General features: G+C 39.8%; 1 protein-coding gene across 1 annotated transcript in view; it reads right to left on the bottom strand.

Moving 5' to 3' along the window:
* Positions 1 to 708: 708 nt before the first annotated feature.
* The window catches only part of grin2da (glutamate receptor, ionotropic, N-methyl D-aspartate 2D, a), a gene marked incomplete at its 5' end in the record, with an annotated part of 97,503 nt that continues 70,816 nt past the window's right edge, over positions 709 to 27,395 (bottom strand). Inside the window, 6 exons of the mRNA XM_036565529.1 lie at positions 709 to 4,411; positions 5,068 to 5,300; positions 11,734 to 11,921; positions 19,553 to 19,713; positions 20,024 to 20,253; positions 20,522 to 20,647. Of these exons, the coding sequence (XP_036421422.1) occupies positions 1,406 to 4,411; positions 5,068 to 5,300; positions 11,734 to 11,921; positions 19,553 to 19,713; positions 20,024 to 20,253; positions 20,522 to 20,647 (3,944 nt within the window). The remainder of the gene's footprint in view (positions 4,412 to 5,067; positions 5,301 to 11,733; positions 11,922 to 19,552; positions 19,714 to 20,023; positions 20,254 to 20,521; positions 20,648 to 27,395) is intronic.

Here is a 27,395-nt window from a genome sequence, read left to right as displayed (position 1 = left end):
AAACATCAATATAAATCTGTTCAGAAACCTAACGTGTCCATTTTTTTTTCACCTTTGCTGTGACAAGTATGAACTAGACACGCATGGATATCAAATCAACTAGTAAAGTGACAGAGCAGAGCAGTTAGTAAAAAAGGTGTAAAAACACAGTGCTAAACTGTAAACAGTGCTCTCCTGCTTATCGCTCTCAGAATAATGGCATGTCTTATATCTAACGTTGACATCTGATTGAGGGTACAGTGCTGCAATATGGCTAGCTCTTTTAGCTATGCACTTTAAATGGTTTCAAGACATCCAAAACTGGGTGCTGACTTGAAGACTTCCCCCCAATAAGCTACGATCTTAAAGTGTCTTCTTGGTTGCAGCACACTGTGTTGTCATGGCAACGTGTACATTCAGTCGTGAGGAGAAAGGCTGCCATTGACTCTTTAGGTAGTTGAAATGTTGCGTGTGCCCCCACTGTAATATAGCACAGTGCTCATGTTAATCAACACACCTGTTTTGAAGAAGAATGCACAGACGCTCACATTTTTACTATGTGAATATATATACATATATATATATACATATATATATATATATATATATATATATATATATATATGCATATATATGCATTAAAACACATGAATACAAAATGTATTGAATGTTTCATTGTAGATAAGTATGTATTGCTCAAGGGAGGAAAATGAGATATAATTATGATATGACTGTGCGTAAGCTCTACTTAGGTTTGGCACTCAGCTTCAATGAGCCAATATTATCAGCCAAGGTTGACTTACCCTGTTGTTAAGAATACAAACACACTGACCTAGACAAGCAGAATGCTAGATGTTAATCAACAGAGATAGGGGATATGTTTTGGGAGGAACCAAAAGTGAACTGCTACCTTTTTAAGTGAACGCATCCCTTGAGATACAAATACAAACAACAATTATGTCGGGACTCAAAGCTCAAACAGTTGGAGAAAACAGGTTGGACAATATGGGGGTTGGTAAAAGGGTTTCTGCCTCTGAATCTCCCCTTGAGAAATCCATGGCTCGTGCCTGAGTCCACAAGCACCACAACACTCAAAGAAACACCACATTCATCCAGAATATTCGACCCCTTCACCTAAGTGCCCCGAAGAACTGAGAGAAGCGAAGCCAGTCGCATTTGAGCGATCCCCCTCTAACGTATATAAGGTATGTCAGCAAGGCAGTACCTTTCTTATGCAGTAAAAAAGGGAAAGCCACGATGTGTGCGACACCCGATCCACTTTTCATTCAGAAGCACAACAGCGCCTTGTGCAAGAAATGAAGGAGGCCCACCTCACCATTATGAGCCAATCCTAGTTTGTCTTCTAAGCGAGTAACTAAATTGCCACCCGGGTGGTTTGCTGATGTCCCTCATTTGATTATGTGCCTCAGACCTCACTCTCCACACTGGAAAAGTGGGCAGATCCTCGACGAGAGCACAGACTCTTGGTTTTGAGGGGAAGATGGGGGGATTGGTATCTTTGAGGCTGGGGTACTGAACGCAGTCTCTGGTATTGGAGCTTGGCACTGGAGGAGGATATGGAGGAGGGCTGCGGGGCACCAGGTGTTGAAGAAATGGCTGACGGGGATGAGACAGATGAGGAGGAGGTGGGTGGAGGAACGTGAATGGGATGAGAGGATGATGGAGGTGCAGGGAGAGCTGGAACCATAGGGGGAGGCAAAGATGGTGGCAGAGTCTGAGGAGGTGATGATGGCTCTCTGGACCTTTCGGAACGTTGTGATCTCTGAACACTGAGGTTGGATTGACTTCCAGATTTGGCCTGGCTTTGAGCCCGGTCCGGTTTGGAGGACTGCCGTTTGGGCCGGGTGGTGCTGCTGAAACTTTGGCAGTGAGGCACCAGCTCCTCTTGACTCCGGGAGGTCAGCCGATTCCACTTAGAGTGGTGGGGTGAGTGGCAGGAACAGGCAGTATGGCCTCGACTCTTCTCTTGGGATCTGCTTTTAGACTTCTTTTCAGTCTTCACAGGTAATTTGTCCACAGACCAGTATCTTCTTGGGGGTGGAGGGGTCAAAGGAGGAGGTGGCCACTGATTTGATCCTAAACCTCCAGAGCCCCATCCTGATCCCCCTCCAAAACCCCAGCTGCTCTCACCACCTCCCAATCCCAGAAAGAAGTCATCCCTACTGTTGATGCTGCCACCTCTCTCTCTAGCAGGGTAGGTACCAAAAAACCAGCCTCCACCCCCAATCCCTCCAACAGCCCTTCCTTCGTGTCCCTCCCAGTATCTCTCAAACTTACCAAATTCCCCTGAAGAGCCTTCATCATCTGTATAGATTTCAACAGTTTTGTCTCTCTCCCTTTCAGACTCAGATTCCATTCCTCTGCTCTCTCTTCTTCTTCCTCGTTCCTCGTTTCTTTCTCTCTCCTCCTCTGAGTCCTCCTCCTCTTCTGATTCCCATTCATGGAATGCCAGACCTTCCCTTGAACGGGACTTACCTCTTCCATTCTTTCCCAAAAGGGGTCGACTCTCACCTCCTTTCCCACGTTCCTCTCTCTCAGACCCAAAAGATCGTCTTCGCTTATAGTTCAGAGGAAGCAGGGGTAGAAATGATGAAGGAGACTCAGAATTTGGGTTCCCACTACCCCAAAATTTGACGGATGTTGAGTGTTTACTTGAAGTGGTGTAACGCTTACTGTTAGACCTTGGCCTAGAATGGTGATAGGACTGAGGACTTCTATGGTGCTTTTCCCTTCCCCTACCTCCTTCTTCATCATCACCCTCTTGATCATCTCTCTCCCTCCTTCCTCCCTCTCTTGATATGTCCCACTCATAACTCCTGTTAGAGCTTTCGCTCTTTTTTCGAAAAGAGCTGCGCCTAATTCCCGGATAGGAAGGAAAATCCTGTTCTATTCCTTTTTCAAATACCTCTTTTCTCTCAGCGTCACCCTCCTCCTGTTCAGACCGCTTTTCCCTCTCCCTTCTTCTGGATTTTTCCTCTTTCTTCTTTTTCTTTTTCACTTTACGTCTCTTGCGCTCTCTCTCCCTCTCTCGCTCCTCCCTCTTCTTTTTCTTTCGGCCTTTCTTCCTCCTCTTTCTCTCCCTTTCCCTCTCTTTATGATGCCGCTTTTCTTCCTTGCCCTTGCTTCTACCCCCACCTGCTCTCCTGGCTCTCTCTTTCTCCCCCCATGAGGCCCACCACTCTTGAAGTTGTGCCAACTGGCTTTCAGCTCTGTCTCTCACCTGGGCCTTCTGTGGGCGAGGTTTGCGAGGTGGTATGGGTGGGGGAGGAGGGCTGCAGGGCAGGGAGCGGGATGACATACGTGAACGACTTTTTCTCCTACCCAAAAGAAGGCTAGACTCCTCTGTAAGCTCATCTGTGTCATACTCCTCATATGCTTCTCTTGCTCCAGCCCTGTACCTGAAACTCTGTGATGATGAGTAAGAAGAGTAGGAGCAGGAAGGAGAGTTGGATCGTGAGACCGATACAGAAGAAGAGCTAGAAGAGGAACTGGAGGTGCTGGAGGAGCTGGATGTGTAGTGCACAGAAGGTGAAGGTGAAGGAGGAGTTTGGGTGGGGGAGGAGAGTGGTACAGGCACAGGAAGAGGCAAAGGAGGAGGGCGACGGCCCCTCCGACCCACCCCATCCCTCACTCCATATCTGCCCCCACCTCTTCGCCCCAATGGAAGGATGTTTTCATACAGAGGCCCTCCAGAGCCTTTTCTTTTTGAGAGACTGCTTCTCCTCCAGAAGGACTGCTGTGGTGGAGAAGGATGAGGTAAAGCTGGGTTTATGGGTAAGTGCCCAGAAGGCTGGTTTTTTGGTGGTAACCTCGGGTTTCCAGAGGACTTTGTTCGATGCATGTTTTTTGGAGTTTGGGAACCTACAGTTTGTGGGTCTGCAGATACACCTAGGCCCTCTGGATCAATTGGACCATAGTATCGCTTATATTCATCCAGACCACCCTCCCCCCCACCTACAGCAGCCCAGTGAGAAGGCATGCCCTGTGGGAATTGTGTAACGTCTGTCATTCCACTGCTGACGTTGCTAGCTTTTTCAGGGCCAGTTTTTGGACGTGTCCACCGGTCTACCACAGCCAGTCGTCGATCATGACGAGGCAAAAATGTGGAGCATGGCATGGGTGCTCCAAGAATTGGGCTGTTTGATGGCCCAAGGGCCATGCCTGAATGCCCAGCTGTTGGTGGAGAACCAGGAAGAAGGGCATTGTACACTGGCTGCTGCTGTTGCTGGTGATGTTTCTGTTGTTGCTGTTGCTGTTGTGCCATGGTGATAGAAGGGTTGGCTACAGATGTAGTAACCACATGAGGTGGGGGAGGAGGGGGCATAGTGGAGACGTGATGGTATTGTGGAAGTGTGCTTTGAGAACCTCCAGGGGCTGTTTCATCTTCAAAACTGCAGCAGCTGTACATTCCCTGTAAAAGATAACAAAAGAAAGATTTATTCAGAAAGTGTCTTGTGAAGCAGGGTATCAACCTGTCCTCCTTGGTGACACATACCCATTCCAATACTTAGTAAAATGCTTCAGTAAAACACTAGACTTGAAATATTAGCATAACAATGAAAGTGTCAGTATTTTCAGCACTTTGATGATGCAAGACAGCACACACTGCAACCTCAAATAACCCTTTTCAGAGGTAATGGCAACACTATTAATGTTTTTCCTCTACTTGAGCATCTCATTCTACTTGACTGTCTTACATATTGCTTAAAAATATGCCCTTTCATTTTCTGAGGAGACTTTCTGGTTTATTCATATTTTAATTCATGACTAACCTAAGTAGACAAGCCAGACTGTAGAAATACAGAAAGAATGAAATATACATTTTCTACAGAATGAGAGAGGTTGTAGGTTCTGATGAAATCTGTCTGCATATTCAGTAAGAATACTTGGTGTCCTGTCACAACAGCGACAGAAATTACCCAAGTATCCTGGAAGGGTCCATTTTATAGATTTACATCTTGCCTGTCTCAGATTACCATCTGCCATTTTCTCTTTTCAAGTCTTATACACAGACATGATTACCCTTCGCCTGAGTTATAAATGATACTACTGGCTTCATCTGCTTACCCGACTGAACGCCAATAGGAAGTCCAGTCCCTTTGAACGACCCAAGCAGTGACGGAGCTTCCAGTAAACCAGATGTTCCCAGGCAAAGACCAGGAGGCTCAGACCCATGGCCACCAGGAGCATGTAGAAGACCCCCGCCATGTTGTCTATGTCCAGCTTAGAGCTCATCACCTCAATCTTATCATTATGGCAAATCCCAGAAAGCCAGAGCCGCTCAAGCATGTCAATTTCATCTAAAAAAGATGGAAGGATGGGCAAAGGGTGAGAAGATAAACAGGTTCATAAAAGATAAGGACAAACAGTGAAAACGAGGGAATGGAGGGAACAGAGAATAAAATAGTATGAGCGGCGAAAAGAGGATGAGCAGATAAGGGAGAGTGAGGAGAAATGAACAGGATTAAGACCTTTTGTTGAGAAACAGAGTCTCTTATTCATGGGAAAGGAGCACACAGAGAATAGTTTTGAGCCAGTGGTGGTTTCTGTCTGTTTAAGTTATTATTGAATTGTGACAAAAGGGTGAAAAAGGGGGAAAAAGAGAGAGGGAAGAGGGAAACATGAAAAAGCAAGAAAGAGGAAATCCATGTGGTAGCGAAAGATGGATGGAGGGAGATAATAACAGCTTTGATGGAGGTCTGAAATGGGTTGGTTTCTAGCATCTTGTGAGAAGACAGACCCAAAGTGGTTTGGAGATGAAAGCTCCGGACTGATGGGCTTACCGCCCAACAATACCCATTAGTACATTTGTCAGAGGAAAAATGTCACTATGAAGAATGTAAAGGCAAGACAAGAGCGATGGTAGAGAGCACATTACATGCATTTAGATGGCTTCTTTCTATTAAGGATTATTCCTTCCTTGGCTCAAGACAGAGAGAGAGAGAGAAGGAGAAAGACAATGGTAAATCCCTTTTTCATTGAAAACAAAGAATACACCCACAACTGCATTGGCCCTGGGTTAATTGTGAGTTTGTCAATTTATGAAAATCCAGCCCAGAAACATGGCTTAGGCAATGGCATAGGTAATGGAAAATGTAATAATGTGAATTGAAATCACATCACATTTCGTCACATTTATTGAAACAGGGAAAATCTGCACTAATGAGAATCCCCACTCAAATACATGTCAGAATCAAGTCTGTTTGACTAGTGCAATGTTTACTGGTATGACCCTTTGGCTATTCATTAGTGGGTTCATTAACTTTGAGACTTTTCCTAATTTCATTCATCAAATTTCAATAAGCCTCTTACAGCTTCCTTTCATATTCAGTGTTTCAGCATGACAAGAGGCTCACCATCTTCCTCATCAAAAGAGCTTCTACAAAGCCAAAGAGAGAAGGGAAGAGAAAAACAGCGAAAAAGTGAGCGGGGGGGTGGGGGTGGGGGGAAGAATCACGTGCAACTTTTTAGCCCTTACAGAAAATTTGCATATATTTCACATATGAAGTGTGCAAAAACAACATGTTTACAAGTCATCATGTTTTTCTTACGTGATCACATATTTTTCACATTCTGCTTGCAAAAACGATGTTCTTCTCACATGCGAAACTCATGACTTTTTTTGTAAGAGAGGCTTTAAAATAGGAAAACTTGTGCATTCTAGATTTTTCCAGAAGAAAAGCCATCTCATAGAAAGTTTATCCAATGTCAGATTATCAATAGTGGAATACAAAAGGATTGTTTTATCTATGACAATGATGATGAGAGGTGATGCTACACAATGGTAGGTGGCCCTGTCCTAACTTTTTTGAGATGCGTTGCTGACATCATGTTCTAAATGAGTTAATGTTTTTCATGAAATGGTAAAATGTCTCACTTTCAACTTCTGATATGTGTTCTATGTTCTATTGTGAATAAAATATGGGTCTATGAGATTTGCAAATCATTGCATTCTGTTTTATTTACATTTATTTACATTTTACACCGCATCCCAACTTTTTTTGGAATTGGGGTTATAAATGAATACATATGTATTGAACAGCTTATGTCAGTATTTTCAAGATAAGGCTGCATGACACCTATATAAGCTTGTCATGACAACTGACATAACCCTACATAAATGTTTATTAATGTATATTATAATAGTTGTCATCTGTCATAAAGGCTACTTTGATCAAAACTGGCAAATGAAACATTTATGGCGAATAATGCCTATTGGAATGAGCATTAATAAACATTTATGTAGTGTTATATCAGTTATCATGACAAGCTTATGTAGGTGTCATGTAGCCTTGTGAATAGAACCCTACAGTAAAATGTTACCAGATGTTCTATGAAGTAAATGACATTGTATTGACATCAGGGATCTTAAACGAAAGTGACAGATGTTTATTCCATTTATAACACTGAAGCATCATTACCCAGGAGCATATCAGGCAGAGGCCTATTTAACAACACCATTTATACATGTATGAATATTCTCAACAAAACCTCAGCAAAAGATAATTTTACAGGGTAAGAGACATTTTTAACTTATATTTTTAAAGTAATAGAAGTTAATGTAACATCCCTCATGAAATTTTAACAGCTGCCATTAACTGAGAATGATGCTACAAAACTGTTCATAAATGTTTAGAAATACATTATTCCATGGTCATGCATGGGATACCTATGCAGGTAGCCTTTAAGTACAGTGCTAGCAATGTCCCAGTTCTTTCCCTTTCCTTCACTGAAGTCTTGGCCATCAATCCATGGCTCAACATGCAGTTTCCAGTTTCTATACTATCATGACAGCCTTTACATATGACTGCTTAAGAGACCACTCACCTGCATGTCTTAATCCTTTAATCCTTCACCTCTTACATTCCCCTTGAACTATAGCAGACTCTTTGAATAGCTGTATTCATATCATTATCATCATTAGGGATCATTCTGCTGGTGGGAGACTAAACTGAAAGCAACAGCCCACCTAGAACACTGCTGTGCTCCTCTGATCTTGCCTCGTCAAACAGTCAGAATCTCTCTGCTAGATTAAAAGAGGCAAGGTGAAGCCAGTCATGGCAGTCTAACCCTTTCCCATCTAAACTTTGCTACGAGCTGATTTTTGTGGTTATTCTTTAGAGGCCTGTGTCCTTCCCCACTCTAAATTCCACACATAAAGGAGCATTTTAGCTGCTATTAAAGCTTCTCAGCATGACAATGCCGCGTTTGACACAGTTGAGCTGCTTTAAATTGAGGAATATATAGTGCATAGCTGGGGTCAATTTACAATTTACAAATGAATGAATCAACTCAGAATTAGGATTGAGAGTTAGGCAAGACAGAATCTGAAGACAGTTATTCCATTTGACTACAAATTAATTCATAAAACATATGCATTCACACGTTAGCCTGTTTAACTCAAGCTCATTAACAGCAGTTAACAGCGCAATTCTGAATAGATCCCAGCCTCGGTACCAAAATGGTACATTGGTAATGACTAATAGTGTGACCGGACTGCTATGGTTTGTCATAAAACAGAATAAGACAAAAAAGCAACAGTGCTAGATTATGGCCTGTTCTTGAATCCTTTGATTGCTAGAGAAACAACAATGATGAGTCAAAAAAATTATTTAAGGCCTGGATATTCATAGAAATAAGATGCTAGAAAGGTGATTCTAAATAGGCCCAATAGGTGTGCTCTCTAAAATAAAGAGTGATGTCAGAAAAACAGGCATAGTCTGGGAAAACTGAACATCTGAAAATCAATTACTGAAAAAGCATTCACCTTTTCTGTTTATTCACATTAACAGATTCACATTCAAAAAAACATCTGGGTGTCTTGCAGGCAAAAGCAGTCAAACATAGAATCTCTTCAGCAGCAGGTAATGACGCTTGTTTTATAACAGAGTGGTGCAGAGGGTTATCCTCACTTATGTTCTCTTGGACTCCTGGCAATGGATGGCTGTGGTATTGATTGAACAGGAGATCTCCTGATGACAGGGCCAACACGTAGAGACACTTAGGCCAACACTTGCACCACTTTCCATGTTTTAATGGTGTTATATGCAACATTGTAAAAATAAACACCTTCTATGTAAAGACATAGTGGTGTAAAGGCACCAGAGCAGAGAATGAAGTCACGCCTCCTCTGTACTGTAATCCGAGCTTCTCTGTTTTTTGTTTTCATAGCCGGACCGGCCGCATGTGTATGTTAGTCCCGCACTGTGTAAACGTTGGCCTTTCCCACGTTTTGTTTTGCCCTTCCCAGACAGTGACCGCCCACACAGCGTGCATGCACATTTTAAGGTGGAACTGGAAAATTCTAACAAGAAGCTGAGGTGCCAGAATGTAGGCTTAACTGCTGCACCTTTTAAGCTGGAACTAGAAAATTCTAACAAGAAGCTGAGGTGCCGGATTGTCGTCTTAACTGCTGCACCTTTAAAAGGTGGAACCTTTTAAGCTGCAGTGCTGGAATGTAGTCTAGCTGCTGTGGTTTCAGAGAATCAGTAGGTCAGTATTGTTTTGTTCTGTTTTCAAATGATTGTGATAGCAACTAGTTAGCTTCACAGCAGCAACTGTAGCAACAATTTGCTAACCCACATCCTAGCTAACGTTAGTTATATTACTTGCTGTGTCATTGTTCACTCTAACACTATATCATGGTATTTGTCAGTACAACGTTAGCGGAGGGTTTTACGGCCACAAAGATCTAAAAAAGCGTGTTCGCTTTGACAATGGGTGTCCACAAATTTGGGGGGCGGAGCTTCTGAAGGAGCACTGAAGGGAGGGGTGTGTTTGTTTTGCTGTTGAGTTCAAACATCAACAATCGTTCTCCAGAATTGTCTAGTGCTCCTTTAAACACATGTATTTATTTCCCTTTTCCTTCTTTTCCTTCACTGTTTTGAACTCAAAAAATAGTCTTGTACATTTGCAAAGCATGAAATCAGTTCAACAATATCACATCCCAAAGTTACTGTGTAAAGTACTGAAAAATATTTTACATATTGAGTGAAACCTTATAGCATTAGATCACTATATGCATGATATCTAGTTTTCCGGTCGTACTAGATTCAGTTACCTTCATACGCCTAAGAGAAAGAAAGTGATGACATATGGAAATGTATCATTACCCACAGCATTCAAACAAGTGTGGAGCAGTAAAATAGCCCCAGGTGAGTTATATAACATTACATGCATTCTGTTTTATCAGGTGTTCCCATAAGATGGAGAGAATACTATACATATTACAGAATATCATGATGCTGTTTCTAGAAATAATTGTGCTCTCTCATACTGTGACACAAGAAGCCTATACAAGGCCATTTTTACACTGTATCTTAGTTTATAAGCAGGAGTTTCTAAAAAAAATCACCAAAGTCATTGAAACAGAACAAAAGGAATGGTTCACAAGGAAACCATTGAATTACTCTTTTAAGCATTAGACCAGCTACTGCTGGCTCGCTGAAGTATTTGTGCGGCTAGCAAATAAAGCTGGATTTGTGCAGGCTAATGTTAGACCTCAGTCAGAGCTGCACAAACATACTGTACAATAATCAAAATTGCAATTGAGCAACAGCAGAATAATATTGCAAAAGGCCCCAAATTAGAAATAATTCATGTGTTGCTACTCAACAACTCTGCTCTGTGCTGTGAACATGCTGATATCTCAGAGATGGAGAATTCAGAGATCATTCTGTTCAGCGGCACTGAAATAGTTTGACAAATGTAACTAATGAGAATGAAATGTGCAACTATATTGTCACTGTCCAAGTCTCCAAAATGGCAACTTTACATGAGAGGGCAAAAATGTACTTAACTTTTGATGTAGGTTAATGTAAAGATATTTTATTCCAGGCAATTTTGGAGCATTTCTATTGGTCAATTCTTTATGAAATTTTCACACAATGTAAAGGGCAGCTGCCATGCTCAAATGATGTAGAACACTAAAAAATCGATAAAAACACAGATAATTGTGTGTGTGTGTGTTTTTTTTAGACAATGACAATATGTTTTATCATACTGTAATTTCAACATAACCACAAAATAATATTTAGCCCATATTGTAGAGCCTGGAAAGTCACTGATGCATTGCACACTCTTAAAAATAAAGGTTCCTAAATGGTGGCTTAAAAATCTATTTAGTATGGAAACTTCTATATTATGCAAACCTTAAGAAGGTTCTTTATATCTCCTTTACCAAAATGCATTTAGGGATTTTTAAGCCAGTGGTTCTCAATCCTGGTCCTGGAGTACCACTGCCCTGGATGTTTTACTGTTTTTCCTGCTCTAACACAACTAGCTGAAGGGCTTATTAATTAGTTCAATAGTTGCTTCAGGTGTTTTGGGAGAAGTGGCAACTCTAAGATGTGCAGGGTAGTTGAACTCCAGGACAGGGAATGAGTACCACTGCTTTAGAAAACTAAAAATCGTTCTTTGGCAGTGGTCACTAATCTTCCTCCTGAAGATCTACTTTCCTGCACGGTTCAGCTTCAACCTGCATCTACTAGCTGCCCACCTATTACTCCACACTAATGCATCAGATCCAGCCAATCAAGGATTTCTGAAAAAGTTAAACAGTTGGAGCAGGTGTGGTGGTTTGGGGTTGGAACTAGACTTCACAAGAAGGTATGTCTCCAGGATCAGGGTTGGTGAAACCTGTTCTATGGCACTGCTGCAAAAAACTTTATTTTTAAGAGTGTAACAATGTCTTATTTGATAGCAATAAGTTTAAACAAACTATGATCCTCTCACCGTCTCCCACCAGCTGCAGCAGAGCAAGGTCTAGTGGCCGCTTCCAGCGGGAGTTCTTGTGCAGGGCGACGCCATATCCTGTAGTTGCAAACACCTTTCCAGAACCTATGGTCATTACTTTACAACCCTCGTCCTTCCGTGCCATGTAGTTCAACACAGCTGCATCATAGATAAATGCATCCAGTTTTCTGTGGAAAAGAATACATTAAAAGACAAAGTAAGAGAGTGAGAGGGATATCTCAGACTGAGGTAAGGCATCTAGATAGCAGGTACGTGTAGCTTTGAGTTTGTTTTCCCCTGCCATCTGTTATTTGTGTCATTTCAGTAATCCATTCTCTCCATTGTAATGATGATTTGAGGCCAGTTACTACAGGTACATGTCTGAAACAAGGTATTCAGAATCCTAACAGTAATGTTATCTTCTTTCTCTATTCACTAGCCAAAAACATTTCAAAACAGCCACGTAAAAAAAATACGCCCCAAAGCAGTTGTCGTTTAAAAATACACCACCAGAAGGTGGTTTTCCTAGTCTTTAAATTGAAATTACTGTGGCGACTTTGGAGACTGCTGCTGCACTGCTGTAGGACGCAAGTAAGCATGTCCACAACAGACGTAGCCACGGTTTCATTTTTTATTTTGGCCAATGTGTCCCTTTAATAATTACACTGAAACACTGAACATCAATCTTTAAAAAACACCAAAGCATAGAGGAAGAGAGAGCAAGCAAGGACAGAGCTTTTGTAATGAGCCAGAATGCTGCTGCTTTCGCTCATAAGCTCAAAGCCCATCAATAATCTTTGAGGAAATTTGCTGGACACATTACAAGGTTGGAAAAATATGGCTCTGTGTTCTTGCCAATATGTATAATCTCTTTCAAACAAAGATGTGGTGCAATGCATATTTATGTCCACCTGATGTCTGCATTATGCATTAATTATATATATACATATATATATATATATATATATATATATATATATATATATATATATATATACACACACACCTTTTAAAATATTTTTCAAGGCAACTGATAAATGCTGTATTACTGATGCCACAATGCCGTCTTCAACAGAGCTCACCAAAACATACATACAAACAATATAAAATGAAGGCCAAACATCATCAACAACATGAACATTTCCATGAAAATCTCATATTTTTTCATTTAAACCTGGAAAATAAACAATGTAAAGTTTTACAAAGAAAAGTTATGACAAGTAAAATGAAGAAATGATTTCTAGGTCACTATTCAAACTGAAGCAAATTTGTGAAATTGATCATCTTAAGGGCTTCGCACAAAATGGTTTGTTTTTATTTTTAGTCTTATTCCTGCCACTGAAAACGCTAAGATGACTCTCTGATGGATTTGATCTACTTATCAGAGGATTTTGCACTAACTTATGGAGTACATGCTAGCTCGAATGCACGGCGTCCTTAAAGCAAAAGGGGGACTAAATACCAAAAACTACAAAATTTCAAAGATTCTAGTTTTCAAATTGCAATGCTGATAAGATCATTTATAATGAAAAACTCTGTATTAACTTAGAAAGAAGTGCAAAATGGAAGCATTTTCACTAGTGGTCTCAGACTTTTGGACCTCACTGTATTTATATATATCTATATTTTTATATTGTTGGGTAATTTACCATGGCATGACTAAGATAAACATTTAGAAAAGCATGAAAACACCCACTCATAATTTCTGTGGTGCGATATACCCCAAAAACTAAAAAGAGAAAATGACACATTGGATTTCAAAAGTAGATTATAAAATGTAAAAAAAAGGAAACATAATTTAAAGAATTGAGAAAAATGAAGAAAAATAATCTAAACAGGTTTGTACAAACACACATAACCTCACACGTAAAGCCTTACCTAGGGCAAAAGATTAAAGAAAGAAATCAGAAAGGCTAAAACAGAAAGAGAAAGAGAGAGAGAGAGAGAGAGAGAGAGAGAGAGAGAGAGGGAGAGAGAGGGAGAGAGAGAGAGAGTGGTGGGGGTGAGAGCACCCGCAGGTGTCTTTCCCATCTAACAGAGACTTGGTCAAAGCAGTTATAGCTTTATGCAAATTATATGCAAATCAGACGGTCTACATATTCAACTGCTGATTCATCATTACAAATCAAAGCTATTATACTGCACATTTGGGCTACATTCACATTACAAGCCTCATCGCTCAGTTCTGATTTTTTGCTTAGATTCTATCTTCGTAAGTTGATGGTTCACATTCGTGTAGGTAAGTGACTCAAATCTGTCACTAATGTGAATGAACCTGCATCCTGAGGCCACCTGCATGTGCACATCCTCATCTATAATGCAATGGGAACGAACCACAAGAGTCATGAATAACAAACCCTCAGCTGTTCATTGCTAGAGCAAAACGAAGCCAAAAAAGAATCAGATGTGTTGTTAATGCACTGTATACTGACATTCAGGTTAGGTGCTGCTGCCATGTTTACAGTGAATGGCGCGGTGTGCGGTGAAAATAACATATGAATTGATTAATAAAAACATTAGATCTGCATCTCATTAAAGCCAAAAATCGGATTTGTCCCAGCCAGGTAATGAGAACTTAGCATTGGACTGGGTAAGAAACATGACTCAACACCATTGAGACTTTGCGTCACTGATGATATTCAGTCAACAAAGGCTGTGTCCTTCATGCACATCCTAATGACATCAGCAACAGTCACTCTCAGTCAGGCCAAAGACCTTGAAGGTTCGCAAATGGTCACCTTTCACCCAGTTTCACGATGATGGAAATACACAGTTCCAACTCCTGTAATGTCTGGTAGGATAGACTGGAGATGGCCATAAACAAGTCCTTATCTCATGACAAAGCATCCTTCTCAAGGATCACACCACAAGCCTCACAGAAACACAAAAGCCTCAGAACTATGTTCCTATGTGCAGTAAATATATTCTTAAGAAAGATATTTTATATTAAAACAATGCAAATTTGATTATGTGAGATAATCTAAACACCCTTCAATATACATTCTAAAGTGGTTTGATATATCCTGTACATAGTTATTTGCTTTATATTCTTTAGCTTAACATTTATTGAACTTTCTCCCTGATCTAAAAAAAATGAATTCTTATTCATTCTTGCAGAAATAATAATAGTATTGGGGTGGGATATTGCTTAGGGCCTCCAAATGTTCATAAACCTCTACCCTGTGTTCCTACAATTATTGGCCATTTCACCAGAAATGGGTGGTGGGTCATTATCAGACACAGCATCACTGGGATTTTCAAACACTGTGTACACTAACTGACAACTTCAATATACTCACCTACCTCTTTAGCTCAGCTTGTAGTTTACAGATAGTGGAGATTAGAGATTAGAGAGTGGTAAGTCAGTAGTCAGTTTCTACATGCAGACACGGTGCTGGATATTTTTGGTCGGTGGGCTTTTCTCAAGCCAGCAGTGATGTGTTGATCAGTCCTATAGTGGTCCCTTTTTTGCTAATAGAGTGTGACAAATTGTACATCAACAGATGGTAAACCAAAGTGCACCTGTAATGGTGGGTGTACCTAATAAAATGGCCAGTCAACTGTCAGATCAGTACATATCAAGAAACATAGAGACTATTTCACCAAGAAATATTACTTAGTGAGATGTTTCATGTGGATAATCAGCCCTGTCTAGTATCAATGTCCTTTACCTCTTATAACATTGAGTCAAAGTCCCTGATTTATGCTACAATATACATCTAAAGTTTGTAGACAACTGCTCATTTGACATTTCCTCTGAAAATATTATTATAAATATTGTTCCCCCTTTGCGGTAGCAGTCTCTACTGTTCTGTGAAGGCTTTACACTAGATGTTGGAACATTGCTGTGAGGATTTAACTCATCCCAAAGGTACTGGAAAGTCCATCACCCCAGAAAACACAGTTGCACTGCTCCACAGCCCAAAGCTGGGGGGCTTTATGCCCTTCTAGCCAACACTTGGCACTGGGAGGGATGATCTTAGGCTCATGTGCAGCCATTCTTATTGGCAATGCTTTTCTATGGAGATTACGTAAGCAGTGTGTGTGCAGCTGAACGCCTGTATCAGCAGTGGGAACACCTTAAAGTTGCTGAATTCACTAATCAGAATAGTGTCTGGATACTTCTGGATAGTGAACATATGCCAATCGGAAAAGTCTCACTTCATGCAATACCTTGCTAATTTGCTAATACACTGCTTTGAACAAAAAATAGCACTCTTAGTGGGTGGGAAACTGTGTTGAGGAAGTAACAATTCTGGTGAAATCAAGATCCTCCCAGACACGTCAAACAAAAGGGTAGGAGTCAGTTTTCCCTCTCCAAAGTCGAGACAGACGACAGAATAATTAGCGGCTCCACTGTGATCCACAGTGTCACCCACATCCATCCATTACTTTCTAGCACACTTGTTTTCCCTGTTGCATAAAAGACTGTCTTGATTCTCTGGAATAATCCATTATCTTTTCGACTTTAAGACTTTTTGGCTAGAAAAACATTAGCGCAATAGTCATACTTCATGTAATTTAATGCGCAATGATGAGCCAAAACAGAGGCAGCTATCATAGCCACAGCCTGCAAATAAGGACTGAGTCAATTTACACCTTTTTTAAAGGCTATGCCAAACCAATATAGCATTACATTACCAATATTAAATAATAATAAAGTACTGTCTGAGAGTATAGGCTAAAATCAGTTGCTAGGCAAGCAGGAGTGGTTGCTACGAGTGGTCCCAAAGTGGCTCAACTGCAATTTGTTCTAATTCACACTCCAGTAAAAGTGCATCAGAGCCACTTCAGGTATGAGTCAGGTAAGCATAAGACAATATGACCGTTATAGTTAAGGATATTTTCATGATATGTGATATTTTTTTTTTTTTTTAAAGTTGTAGTAGACAAAGTACACCAAATAAGCCACATTTAAAAAGAGCATAATGTGTTTTGCTGTTTTTTAAGATGGAAAAAGAGGAAGAAATCAACAATTGGTAAAAAATACATTCATAAAACAAGATACTGGCATAATGGGATAACATCAAATCAGATGTTTGTGACAATATACAGTTTACTCAGTTGCTACGCACTGGCTCTCAATACCTCATTCTTTTTTATAATGCAGCGAACCCAATAAATTATTTGGACATTTCTGCCATACACAAAAATGTATTAACGCTATTGTGTTCGGACACAAAATTTCACACTAAGTGACATTTGTTTTAAACAGACCATTCCAACACTGTAATTTTCTTTTTGGCAAAGTATTCTTTATTTGTTGCGGGATTCAGTTCGTTATTCTGTTGAAAGATCCACTTCTGTTATTTGAGAATTTTCTTTGCGGATTTCTACAGGTGTGCATCTAGAATGTCTTTGAACACTTCTGAGTTAATTATCCCATCAATGAACACAAGCTCACAGACACCTTTGTGGGAAAAACATCCCAGACTTTGACGTTTCCACCTCTGTGCTTTAAATGAAAGGTTCCCAAACACCAGGCTTTAGACTGTGGATTGTTTGTTACCAAGCTGAAACAATGTGAGCAGCGGGGAGCTAGTAGCTTAATACTACATTCACATGTTTGCAAAAAGAACGTTGTTATGCACCCCATAGAGGAATGTGACCGACGATGCCATGAAGCCACACAGATGTTGGCATGTTTACAGCATCAGATAATCAGCGGAAATCAATGATTATCAGAGGAGAGCTTTAGCAATATAGATTGCAGAAGGACACTCTGTACTCTTTTATCTTTTGTTGCGTAATACTGTTTGTATAGAATTACACAGTGAGACATGTGGCCTCCATGGAGCCCAAAGAATTCAACATCTATTTTATTTCTCTATTTCAGCTGATGGCAAAATTTGGGATCCTGAACTCTTGACAGTGGAAGAATTTTCCATCACAGCTCCAGTGAAAACAATGGAGTACCCAGCATAACTGCTGTGATCCACTATTATTATTATTATTATTATTATTATTATTAATGTACTTAATATCATTACAACAGTTTTAATGTTTTCCATAAATTTAATTTCCTTATTATTTGTTTAAAGATACGCATTGTAAAATTTTGTTTTGTTAAAATTGAAAGAAATAGCATTGCTCAGTCAGGAGAAAAAAAGCACTCTAAAATATGGTGTGTGTGCTGCTGTGATTCTCCCTGTAAAGCCTGAAATAATCATTTAAAAGTCAGAGGCACCAGGTCGGATTTCGCATGAGTTTTATGCCCTACATCTATATGTATCAACGTCAGATGCACAGGCTCAAAAAGAGGCTTAGTGTTCAGGTCTCAAATGCAAAATCAAGGGGATACTGATGAAGATATGATGACAATAGTAGATCATTCACTTACATCCTCAGGAGACATGTCCTTCACCAATTTTGAATACTCTCACAATCATCAGACTCATCCGCTCAGAGAAGAGGTCTGAAGCACAACCAATGTTACAAAATGTTCTACTGCACATTGCATGCAATTACACATTTACACCAGAGAGGTCACTGAATCCCCAAATCTTACATAGTGTTTTACACAGTGCTGTAAGGTTTATTTCTTCCATTAAATTGTTCATGAACTAATTTCATGTCATTTTAAACGTATCAGCCTACGTCACATATCTGTATGTCCTTGTAGGTGCATGTCGGTGCTATCGGCTGCTTTTAGTTGATGGCAAGCATAAGCAAAGAAGGCAAACATAAAAAAACTGACAACACTAAAAAACTTTTTACTGGGGCTGCAAACTCATTGAAGACAAGAACAAAAATGATAACGAGACAAAAATTCATTCAATCATGTGCAGCCATTCAATCAAGAATACTATAACAGCTACACAGGACACAAATTCATCACCACTGGGAACGCTATTGTGCCAAAATCACTGCCTGTGTGGTGAGAAGCGAGTGAAGGAGGCTATGAAACCGTCCAATAACTTCATCATTTGGGGACAAAACATTCCTCGACAACAGAAGGACATAGGCTAATCGTGCGTCATGGCATCATCAGTCTATGACAACTGCTCGGGGCTGTGGTTTGGTGCACGCTGTTTAACAGGCTGGGAAACCCTGCTATTTATTATCCTTAGCGCAGTCAGACAAAAGCATGCTTTCTCCACATATTTCATGACGTAACCTAAAAAACTTCACCAAAGTTTACCAATGGTTAGTGTCCAAATACTTTTTGCGGGCACTGTGCATGCAGTTGTGGATTGGGCGGCAACCAGTTTAGGATTTCTCTGGATTGTCCAGGTTTTTGGTTGCCTCTCCAGCGAAAAATGTCTAGGAATCCAAGCTCCAAGATTAACGTGCTTCTTTTTATTCTTTCAAACAATTCGTATACAAAGAGTTTGATTTGATCAGATCTTCCTCAACGTTGGAACAACTGTTTGGAAAAGGTGCACTGCTGGTGACATGTATAGGCAATAGGCAGCACTTTAAGGCAATAACTGAGAAAATCAGCTTCAGTAGCTGAACTGACATCTATCTACCTTAGACTGCAGTGTGAGCATAGCTACCGATCCACTGCATTTAGTAAAAAAGCAAGCCACTGACTGACTGTCCAGGAATTTTACAAGCCTATGGTAGCCATACTTGTGGAACGTTCTAAAAGCACTAATGATACAGATGATATACTTAGAAAAGCACATTAGGGCATAATTTATCATGATAACTATATCATCACATTTCCCACTCGTAGGTTCAGGTGCCACTTTTGGAAGTGCTTCAACCCTGTGTGAGAGCTAGCTATAATCTGAGGTGCAAAGACGCCTTCATATTGAAGTTCTAGTGACCTTATCCTCTCAAAAACTTTGCTCTTGAGTGATCATCCACTCACCCGGTCTTGAGGTTGTCGATGGCCTCCTCGACACCTCTCTGGTTATTGCGCACCATGAACTGATGCATATTAGGATAGTTGCTGCGGATGTTCTCCTCCGTGCTGCCGTTAGGGACGGTGCCGAAGCGAAGCGGAGGGTACTGCTCTGTGGGCTGCTGGAACTGCAGGCAGGAAACAGAAGGGAGAATCCATCGGACCGCCAATCAGATTACAGGCCAAATGTTTCAAATGCCGCCAGATACACTTCATGGGCACTTTATTTCATTCTCTATCAGGAGAGTATCATCCCAAAGGATCTGTTCCTGAGCTATCTCCAGTGATAATCACTTAATTAGGCTTTAAATCATCTTATCCTGTTCGAGAGAGGATCCAGCAATTTTAATAGCATGGAGTGTTATGGAGAACAGTATTCAGAGCACCAATCCATGATCGGTGTTAGAAGAAGAAGGCTATTACATATGAAGCAATTACCTTCTTATCGCTGAGGCCAGACACTGTGTCTATGTACTCCTCTTGGATCATGAAAGCAGCCAGGTTTGCAGTGTAGCTCGCCAAGAAGATGACAGCAAAAAAAGCCCACACCAAGACCATGATCTTACTAGTGGTTCCTCGAGGGTTCTCCACAGGAACTGAATTATTAAAGACCAGGGCCCACAGTAGCCATACAGACTTCCCTATGGTGAACTTAGATCCTCCTGCCTCTGAGACGGAGAGAGAGATAAAAAATTGACAAAGCCTTGGAACTGGGAGAAGCACAGCAAAACAGATGGAATGGAAAGCAAGAGCAGAGTGCAGAACGGATTCTGCACTCTGCTCCTGCTTTCCATTTCATCTGTTTTCCATGCACTGCTGAATTGAATTATCATAATAATGACTACATACATCAACGTAGTAATCAGCAAAGTTCTGCAATGCTGATTTCATTCTAGATGAGTCTACGGTAAAAATCTCAAAAAAAATAGTACTTACTCTTCCCACTTTGTAGGCTTCTGTTGTATCCAACAGGGCTGAAAAACTCAAAGATGAAGACAGTTACAGCCACCACTGACAGGCACATGACGAACATCATCACCCACACTGCAGGACTGTAAGGCTCTGAAAAAGAGAGGGCAACAGCAAGGCTAAATGGTGGTCAAGAGTAAAAACCTCCATTCTGAAAAGAGCTCATCACAAAATGTCAGGACATTCATTTGTAATTCTGAGATAACACTCTGGTGATATAATCAGATATGGGCAATGATTGACAAGTAAGCCTATGACAAGTCGATGCTTCAAAAGCGATAATAACCGCTTTGGGAAAGAGAACTGAACATCCCAACTGACAATGGGAAAAAGAACTTAAGAGGACTGATTTAAACAGCTAGCTAAATAATGTAAAATAAAATGTACACATAATGCTTTACCTTTTTACTGTTAAAACAGTGTATTCTTACAAGGCACTAATAAGCTGATAAGCTACAGTAGAGTGTATTTTCCACTGTCTTTGGTGGGGGTTCCCAAAAAAAAACACAGTGTTTACATTCTAAGCATTTTCTCTACAGCTTAAGTGTACTGATGGTTCAGATTGTTCATGGTTTCCCTCAGGGATCTATGGCTGAATTCCAGAGATTGTAACGACAATAAACACCTCCTTTTTTAATATGTAAGGCAGGTGGAAGCACACTATGATCCCACACCAGAAAGAGCTCACGAATGCACATGCACAGTTACAACTTTCAAAACGAGAGGTGAAAATTTGGAAAAATGGTTTATTACTTAGTACTATATTCTTCTGAGTTTATCGTTGAATTAGTTAATATTAAAAATTAGATCTAAGCTCTAGCCAATAGCGTGCATATGGGGTGTGAGGGTTGGACAATATTATCAATAATCTTGATACTTCAACAAAAAAATATTATCATAATTATTTTAGCCCAGACCTATTCTGTAAATCACTTCAAGTCCCAAGGAACACAGTGTAAACTATTTAAAATGTGTCTATAATGCTAAAATTGAACATTCAGCAAACATTAAAAAAAAAATATGATAAAATAATGCATACAAACCAGCTAAATTCACTGATCAGAACAGTATGGGCCTAATATTCCAGTGAGAATGCTCGATTGACATCCCTCCCTCCAACACTTCTGGCCTGCTACATCACTTAAGCACAACTGAACACAACAGTGCATGCAGGGAGAAATGAGTGAAACACACTCTATATTTGCAGGTGGTGTTGTAGGCTCCCACTGTGTTCATGGCTTAATAAAAACATTTTCCAGCTTTATGGGGCAATGCTTTGAAGAAGGTAAAATTCTTAATCGCTTTATTGTTGGATGTGCATCCATGGAATACAGTCAGACGGAATGCTGGCATCACAGGTTGAACGAATGGATGAACAACAGACAGACAGACAGACAGATGAGCTATCTAGTGAGACAGCCTGGAGACTAGGCCTGCCCAGTGTATACCAAAATATTGGAGTGTTATTCATAGGGCCAGCGGTGTAGCTCAGAACTCCGGGGCCTTTGCAAGAGCGCAGGTCGTAACCCTAACCTGTGGGGTGGGGTGGAGGCGGAAACTGTTGCGTGGGCTAAACTAAAAATGTAAATGATGTGCTTTGAATATTGCAGGCAAAAGTCAAAATGTGACTCTGAGTTTCTGTAGTCATCTAAAATCACGGCTGCTAATAGAAAGAATATTACAGTCTGAGCCATGTTCCACTTACTGCAACTGAATCCTGTATTATTGCAGTTACATTGCTACAAATAGGTCAATGTGATCAGTATTAGTAATGAATTAAATCATTTATTGAATATTGGTATATAATAATATAATACTTTATTTGGATGGTCCACTGTAAATGCTTTGTAAATGCTTAGTCTGTCTTTAAGTTATATTTTATATACATATATATTATATACGTAATATTAACATACTGGGGAAAAAAATAAAACATAAAATATTCCAGTATGTTAAACTCAGCAAATGAACAGTAACTGTGCTCTAAAATCTGCAGGAAAACGTCATATTTAAGTTTGTTCCCTGTGGAATTTGTGTTAACTTCTCTTCGTGTACACTCTTTAAAAAGATGTCTGAAAACTCATTCATGATGTAAAGAACCCTTTAATCATGCAAAGGGTTCTTTCAGTGTTCATGGTTCTGTATAAAACCATTTTCTTAAGAATAGCTCCATTGGTTTGCATTGAAGTCCCTGTAATTACTCAAAAATAAGCCATAGTATGAAATAAACCTGGAATGGAACTTGTGTATACAACTGTATGTGCTCACTCCACCTACTAGTACTTTGATCTGGATTGTGACTGGATACCACAGGCATGTCTTTTTTGAGGTTAGTGACTAAACTTAGAGCTGCTTCTATATTATATTTATACAGTTTTGTGAATGTTCGCCAGCCATCAGCATAACAATTTAATTTAACAAGGGCATGTTTTATGTCTAATCCTAGAAGCCCCCCGCAGTGCGCGCATGCCAATACATACATAGGACACGCTTTGTACATGTATATTGTGCACCCACAAGATCAAATTAACCTAATTAGACAGAACTTGTGTATTTTGGGCTTTAAAACAATTATACAAGTGCTGGGTACTGAATTCTTGGCTCTCCAAGAATCCCTACAGCACAAAGAAGCATCTCATGTCATATGTTTTAGTAAGTAACAGTAGAGTGAATTCTCTTTAGAGCCACCTAGAGGTGCTATTCCTTTCTACAGAGTACCACAAATCCCATTTCACTCATCCACTTCAATCTGTTTAAAGCGTCTCACAGTTTAAAGGGGAGTGATGCTTGCCCCATAGAGCAAGATGGGAACAGGTTTCATGTTTCAAAGGGAAACGTGTGAGCCTTTGCCCTTCGAGATTTGCAGTGGTACAGAAACGACAACGGCTGCAACTAACAGTGGGAGACTGTTTATAATAAGTAGACGCCAGTCAGAGCAGTGCGGTTGCACAGCAACCATGTCTTTATACCTTCTGTACCTTATTTTCTCCTCATTGTTATCAAATCCTTTAATGCTGAGGCATTAAGGCAGCTATTTCTGCCTTTTAATCTACTCCTCTCCTTTAATGACATGATTTCTTGACTCTGTAGGTATGTAAAGAATGCTTACTTAAAACAAAGCTGAAAATTTGTTGAGTTTTTTTGTGCCAAAAACTACTAATTTGAGCCAGAAAACAAATGCATGCAGTCATATGCAAAATTTGGAACAATCCTGGTCAAACATGTTTTGTTAATGTTCTAAGTGATAATCAAACATATCCTCTACAGAAAATAATCTCAAAAATAATCTTACACCTTTGGCATTTTTCTGAAAATCTTAGTGCACAATTTCTGTTTATTCACTGAATTTAACATATTGGAAAAAAAAAACATATGCCATAACTTTTGCACAGGCCACTTTTATTGTGATTTTATTTTTCTTCCCAATATGTTGATTAATTACTGTCAAATAAATAGTAATTTGTAAAATGTCCAGCAGTGTGTTCTCTGTAGAGGATGTCTAATCAATAAAACATGTCATTTGGCCAGAGGTTGCATTCATCTGTAGCAGCAGACTTCACACTTGGGTCTATTTTTTCCTTCCTCTGATGAAACAAATCAACGAAAAGCCCTTAGTGATCTGAATTCCACTCTGAATCCTAGCTCTCAAAATAACACTTCAAAAAATGTATAATTGCATTTCATAATTAGCCATAATTTTATGCATGTGTTCATTACTGAAGTTCAAAACATTCAGTAGGCAGCAAAGACCTATAGCCTATACTTGTGATGAATGAACTGAAAATCGGCCATGGTGTGAGGCAGTACCCCCGTAAGGATCACTTTACTTACACATTTGAGATGATTCATCAAATGTGAAATAATGTATATTATATTAATATTGTAGTGTTCCGATATTGGTTTGTTCAACCGTGGATGCACAGAGCCTTCTAAGAAAGTGCCGGACTCTCAATGAGAGACTTAAAAACATGTAAATAGCTGTTGATGTTGTCTAAAAGATTTGCAGCAATGTTGTGTGTGCTGTGTTGTGCCAGGCTGTGGGGAAGACAGGGGGTAGTGCCCACCACCAACACCCGCTTGCATCTTGGTCGTTTTAGCCAGCACTGGGCAGCAGTGCTTCATTGCTGCCAGTTCAGTAAAAGAGCCTTTCCTAAAAGCTGTTTCCCGTATCTGCTTCTTTGCAAATGCCACAATATATTACTATATTAACATTAACTGTTCTATTTAAAGGCTTGTGTTGATTAAGCTTATTATAATTTAGGCAATTTTGTGGCTTATAACAAGACTAAGCTTCTGAATAATAAATAGAGAAATGGATATCAACATAACAAGTGAACATTCAAGTGTTCAAATTATTCAGGCCATCTCAACTACATGCTGATATATAATGTTAAAAACTTTGCATGTAATGTAACCCCTTAAATGGCCAGGGCCAACCGGCAGGCCCAAAGTTTTATTACACGCTTCAATAACCTAAGAATAGCTCAGCCAGTTTGGAGTCCCTGTAGTTACTGAATAATAAGCCTTAGTATGTGATAATCCTGATATTTTAAGGGGTTAATGCAATTACTTTTCTTGTTGTAAAGTAGTGCAAATGCATTACATTTCTGTGGTAATCACATTACAGTTACTGACTTAATTTAAATTTTATTACACATATTAACCCATTAAATGACCAGGCCCCACCGGCTGGCCCAGAGTTTTATTACACACTTCTATAAGCTAAGAAAAGCTCAACCAGTTTGCATTTGCATATGCAAGTCCCTGTGGTAACTGAATAATAAGTCTTACTATGTAACAGACCTGGGATTTTAAGGGGTTAATCAGTACCCACATTAATTATGCCTGTTGCACTGAAAACATACATTTTCTCTATACAGATTAGATGTCATTCCTTAATAAATTACATAAAAGGACTACTGGGGTTCCCCTTGTACAGCTGGAAAGAACAGTGATTACTTTTGCGTTCGACAAAACATACAAAGTAGATGACCGCAGGTGCGTAAAGTAGAACATCTGAATTGTTCCTATTGATCCTGAAACTCTATTCAAAGCGCAAGGTCATTTTCCTTGTCATGAGTGTATCTCTTGTTCTCAGTTTGTGAAATGTAAATCTTTTACACACCCTCGAAAACCCGCTGAAACATATAACATCAGATAATAACTTGTAGATCCACAAATGTTGGCTATGCCATCATATGTTCTTGTCCTCAGTTGCATGTTGGTAAAACCAGACAAGCTCTGTGGATCTGAATAATTGAACATATGAGTGCCATTCAAAGACAGGATGACACGTCTCATGTTTTTCGTCATTCTGAATCGGCTAAACATTCTCTTTCAGATTTATGGAGGAGGAGATCAGGACAAAAGATTTTTACAGAGGGAGGCCTTCTGCATTTGTGAACTTTTATCTTTGTTTTCTAATGGTATGAAAGAGGATCTTAATCTTGTTTTTTTTTATAAATAGAGGCTATTTTTGATCAATGTGTTGTACATTGAAACGGTTATTGGTGTTTTTGATGTATTTGATTTTTATCTTTGCAACTGAGTATATCCTGTAGTTGTTGTACATTCACTTTAGGAAGTCCCTGGCAGAACTTACACAGGTCAGGACAATTTGTTTGGGTCTTCAAAAAAGGAGTAGGTTTAGAGAGCTGCTTTATGAGCACTGATGTTAGCAAGAAGCTGAAACATTTGCTTGGTTTGTGTCTGGCTTCTTATCTTTGCCGGACTTGTCTGATTTTTCAGCAGTGCGTGGGCGATACTCTTCTCACTCCCAGTGTGTAACGTCAATGCATTTAATTGTTATCAAAAGTGTATCATATAGTATATTTTAAAGCAATGTTTCTTAAACTAACACTCAAATACAGGAATCAGTTACAACCAAGAGTTCATTGCAACGTAAGCTGTCACGAATCCCTTCGGCCTGGCCAACTCGACCGCCTCGGACTACAATTCCCGGAACCCCTTGCTCAATCTCATGACTCAGACTCACCCAGATTCACCTATCAACGTTCAGCTTCTCCGGACTTTTAAATCACTTTCACCTGTTCATCTGTGTATTTAACCAGTCTGTTTGTACCTGCACTTTGCGAAGTATCATCACTTAGTCATGCATACTGAGCATTCCTTAATGTTTTTTTACCTGTTCACTTGTACGACCTATTTTCCGTTTATGGCCTTGCTTTTTGTCTTGCCCCTTTACTCAGTTTTGGATCTCTGGTTTTCGACTATCTGTTTCTGTTTTATGACTGTGGTTTTGGATCATCCCTTTGGCATTAAAGCTTTTAACTCTAGCCTCATCTCCGAGTGTCGGGTTCCGTCTGCCACCATTGCACTGTTACAATTAACAAACCCAATTCCAAATACAGTTGGGAGTTTATGTGAAATGCAAATAAAAACAAAAAGCAGAAAGCAGTGATTTGTAAATCCACCATATTTAGAGGAAGCAGAACAAAGAAAAGATATTTAATGATTTAACTTTTCAACTTCATTGTTTTTGGTATATTCTAAAATTCCAGAGTAAGTTCCAAAGAGGTTGTAAGACTAGGAGTGTTATTAAACGTTCAGAAAACACTTTAAAGAGTGATGTGATGTAAACAAGCTTGGGTGTAAAAGAAACATTCAGAAAAGTCCTTTATGAGCAAGGACGGGTCGAGGCTCAGCAAATTGTCGAACTGTTTAAAACATTGTTCCTCAACAAGCATTTGATTTTAGGTACTTCACCCTCTTCAGTGTTTAATAGTATCAAGAAATCCAGGTAATTCAAAGAAACCTCTGTGAAAATAATGCCTGTGGTCAACTAATGCCCATGGTCTTTGATCCCTCAGACAGCACTTAA

The sequence above is a fragment of the Colossoma macropomum genome, unplaced genomic scaffold (genome assembly GCF_904425465.1).
Source record: "Colossoma macropomum unplaced genomic scaffold, Colossoma_macropomum, whole genome shotgun sequence".
NCBI lineage: Eukaryota > Metazoa > Chordata > Actinopteri > Characiformes > Serrasalmidae > Colossoma > Colossoma macropomum.
The sequence above is the reverse complement of the archived record's forward strand: the minus strand, read 5'-3'. Positions and strand labels throughout refer to the sequence as shown.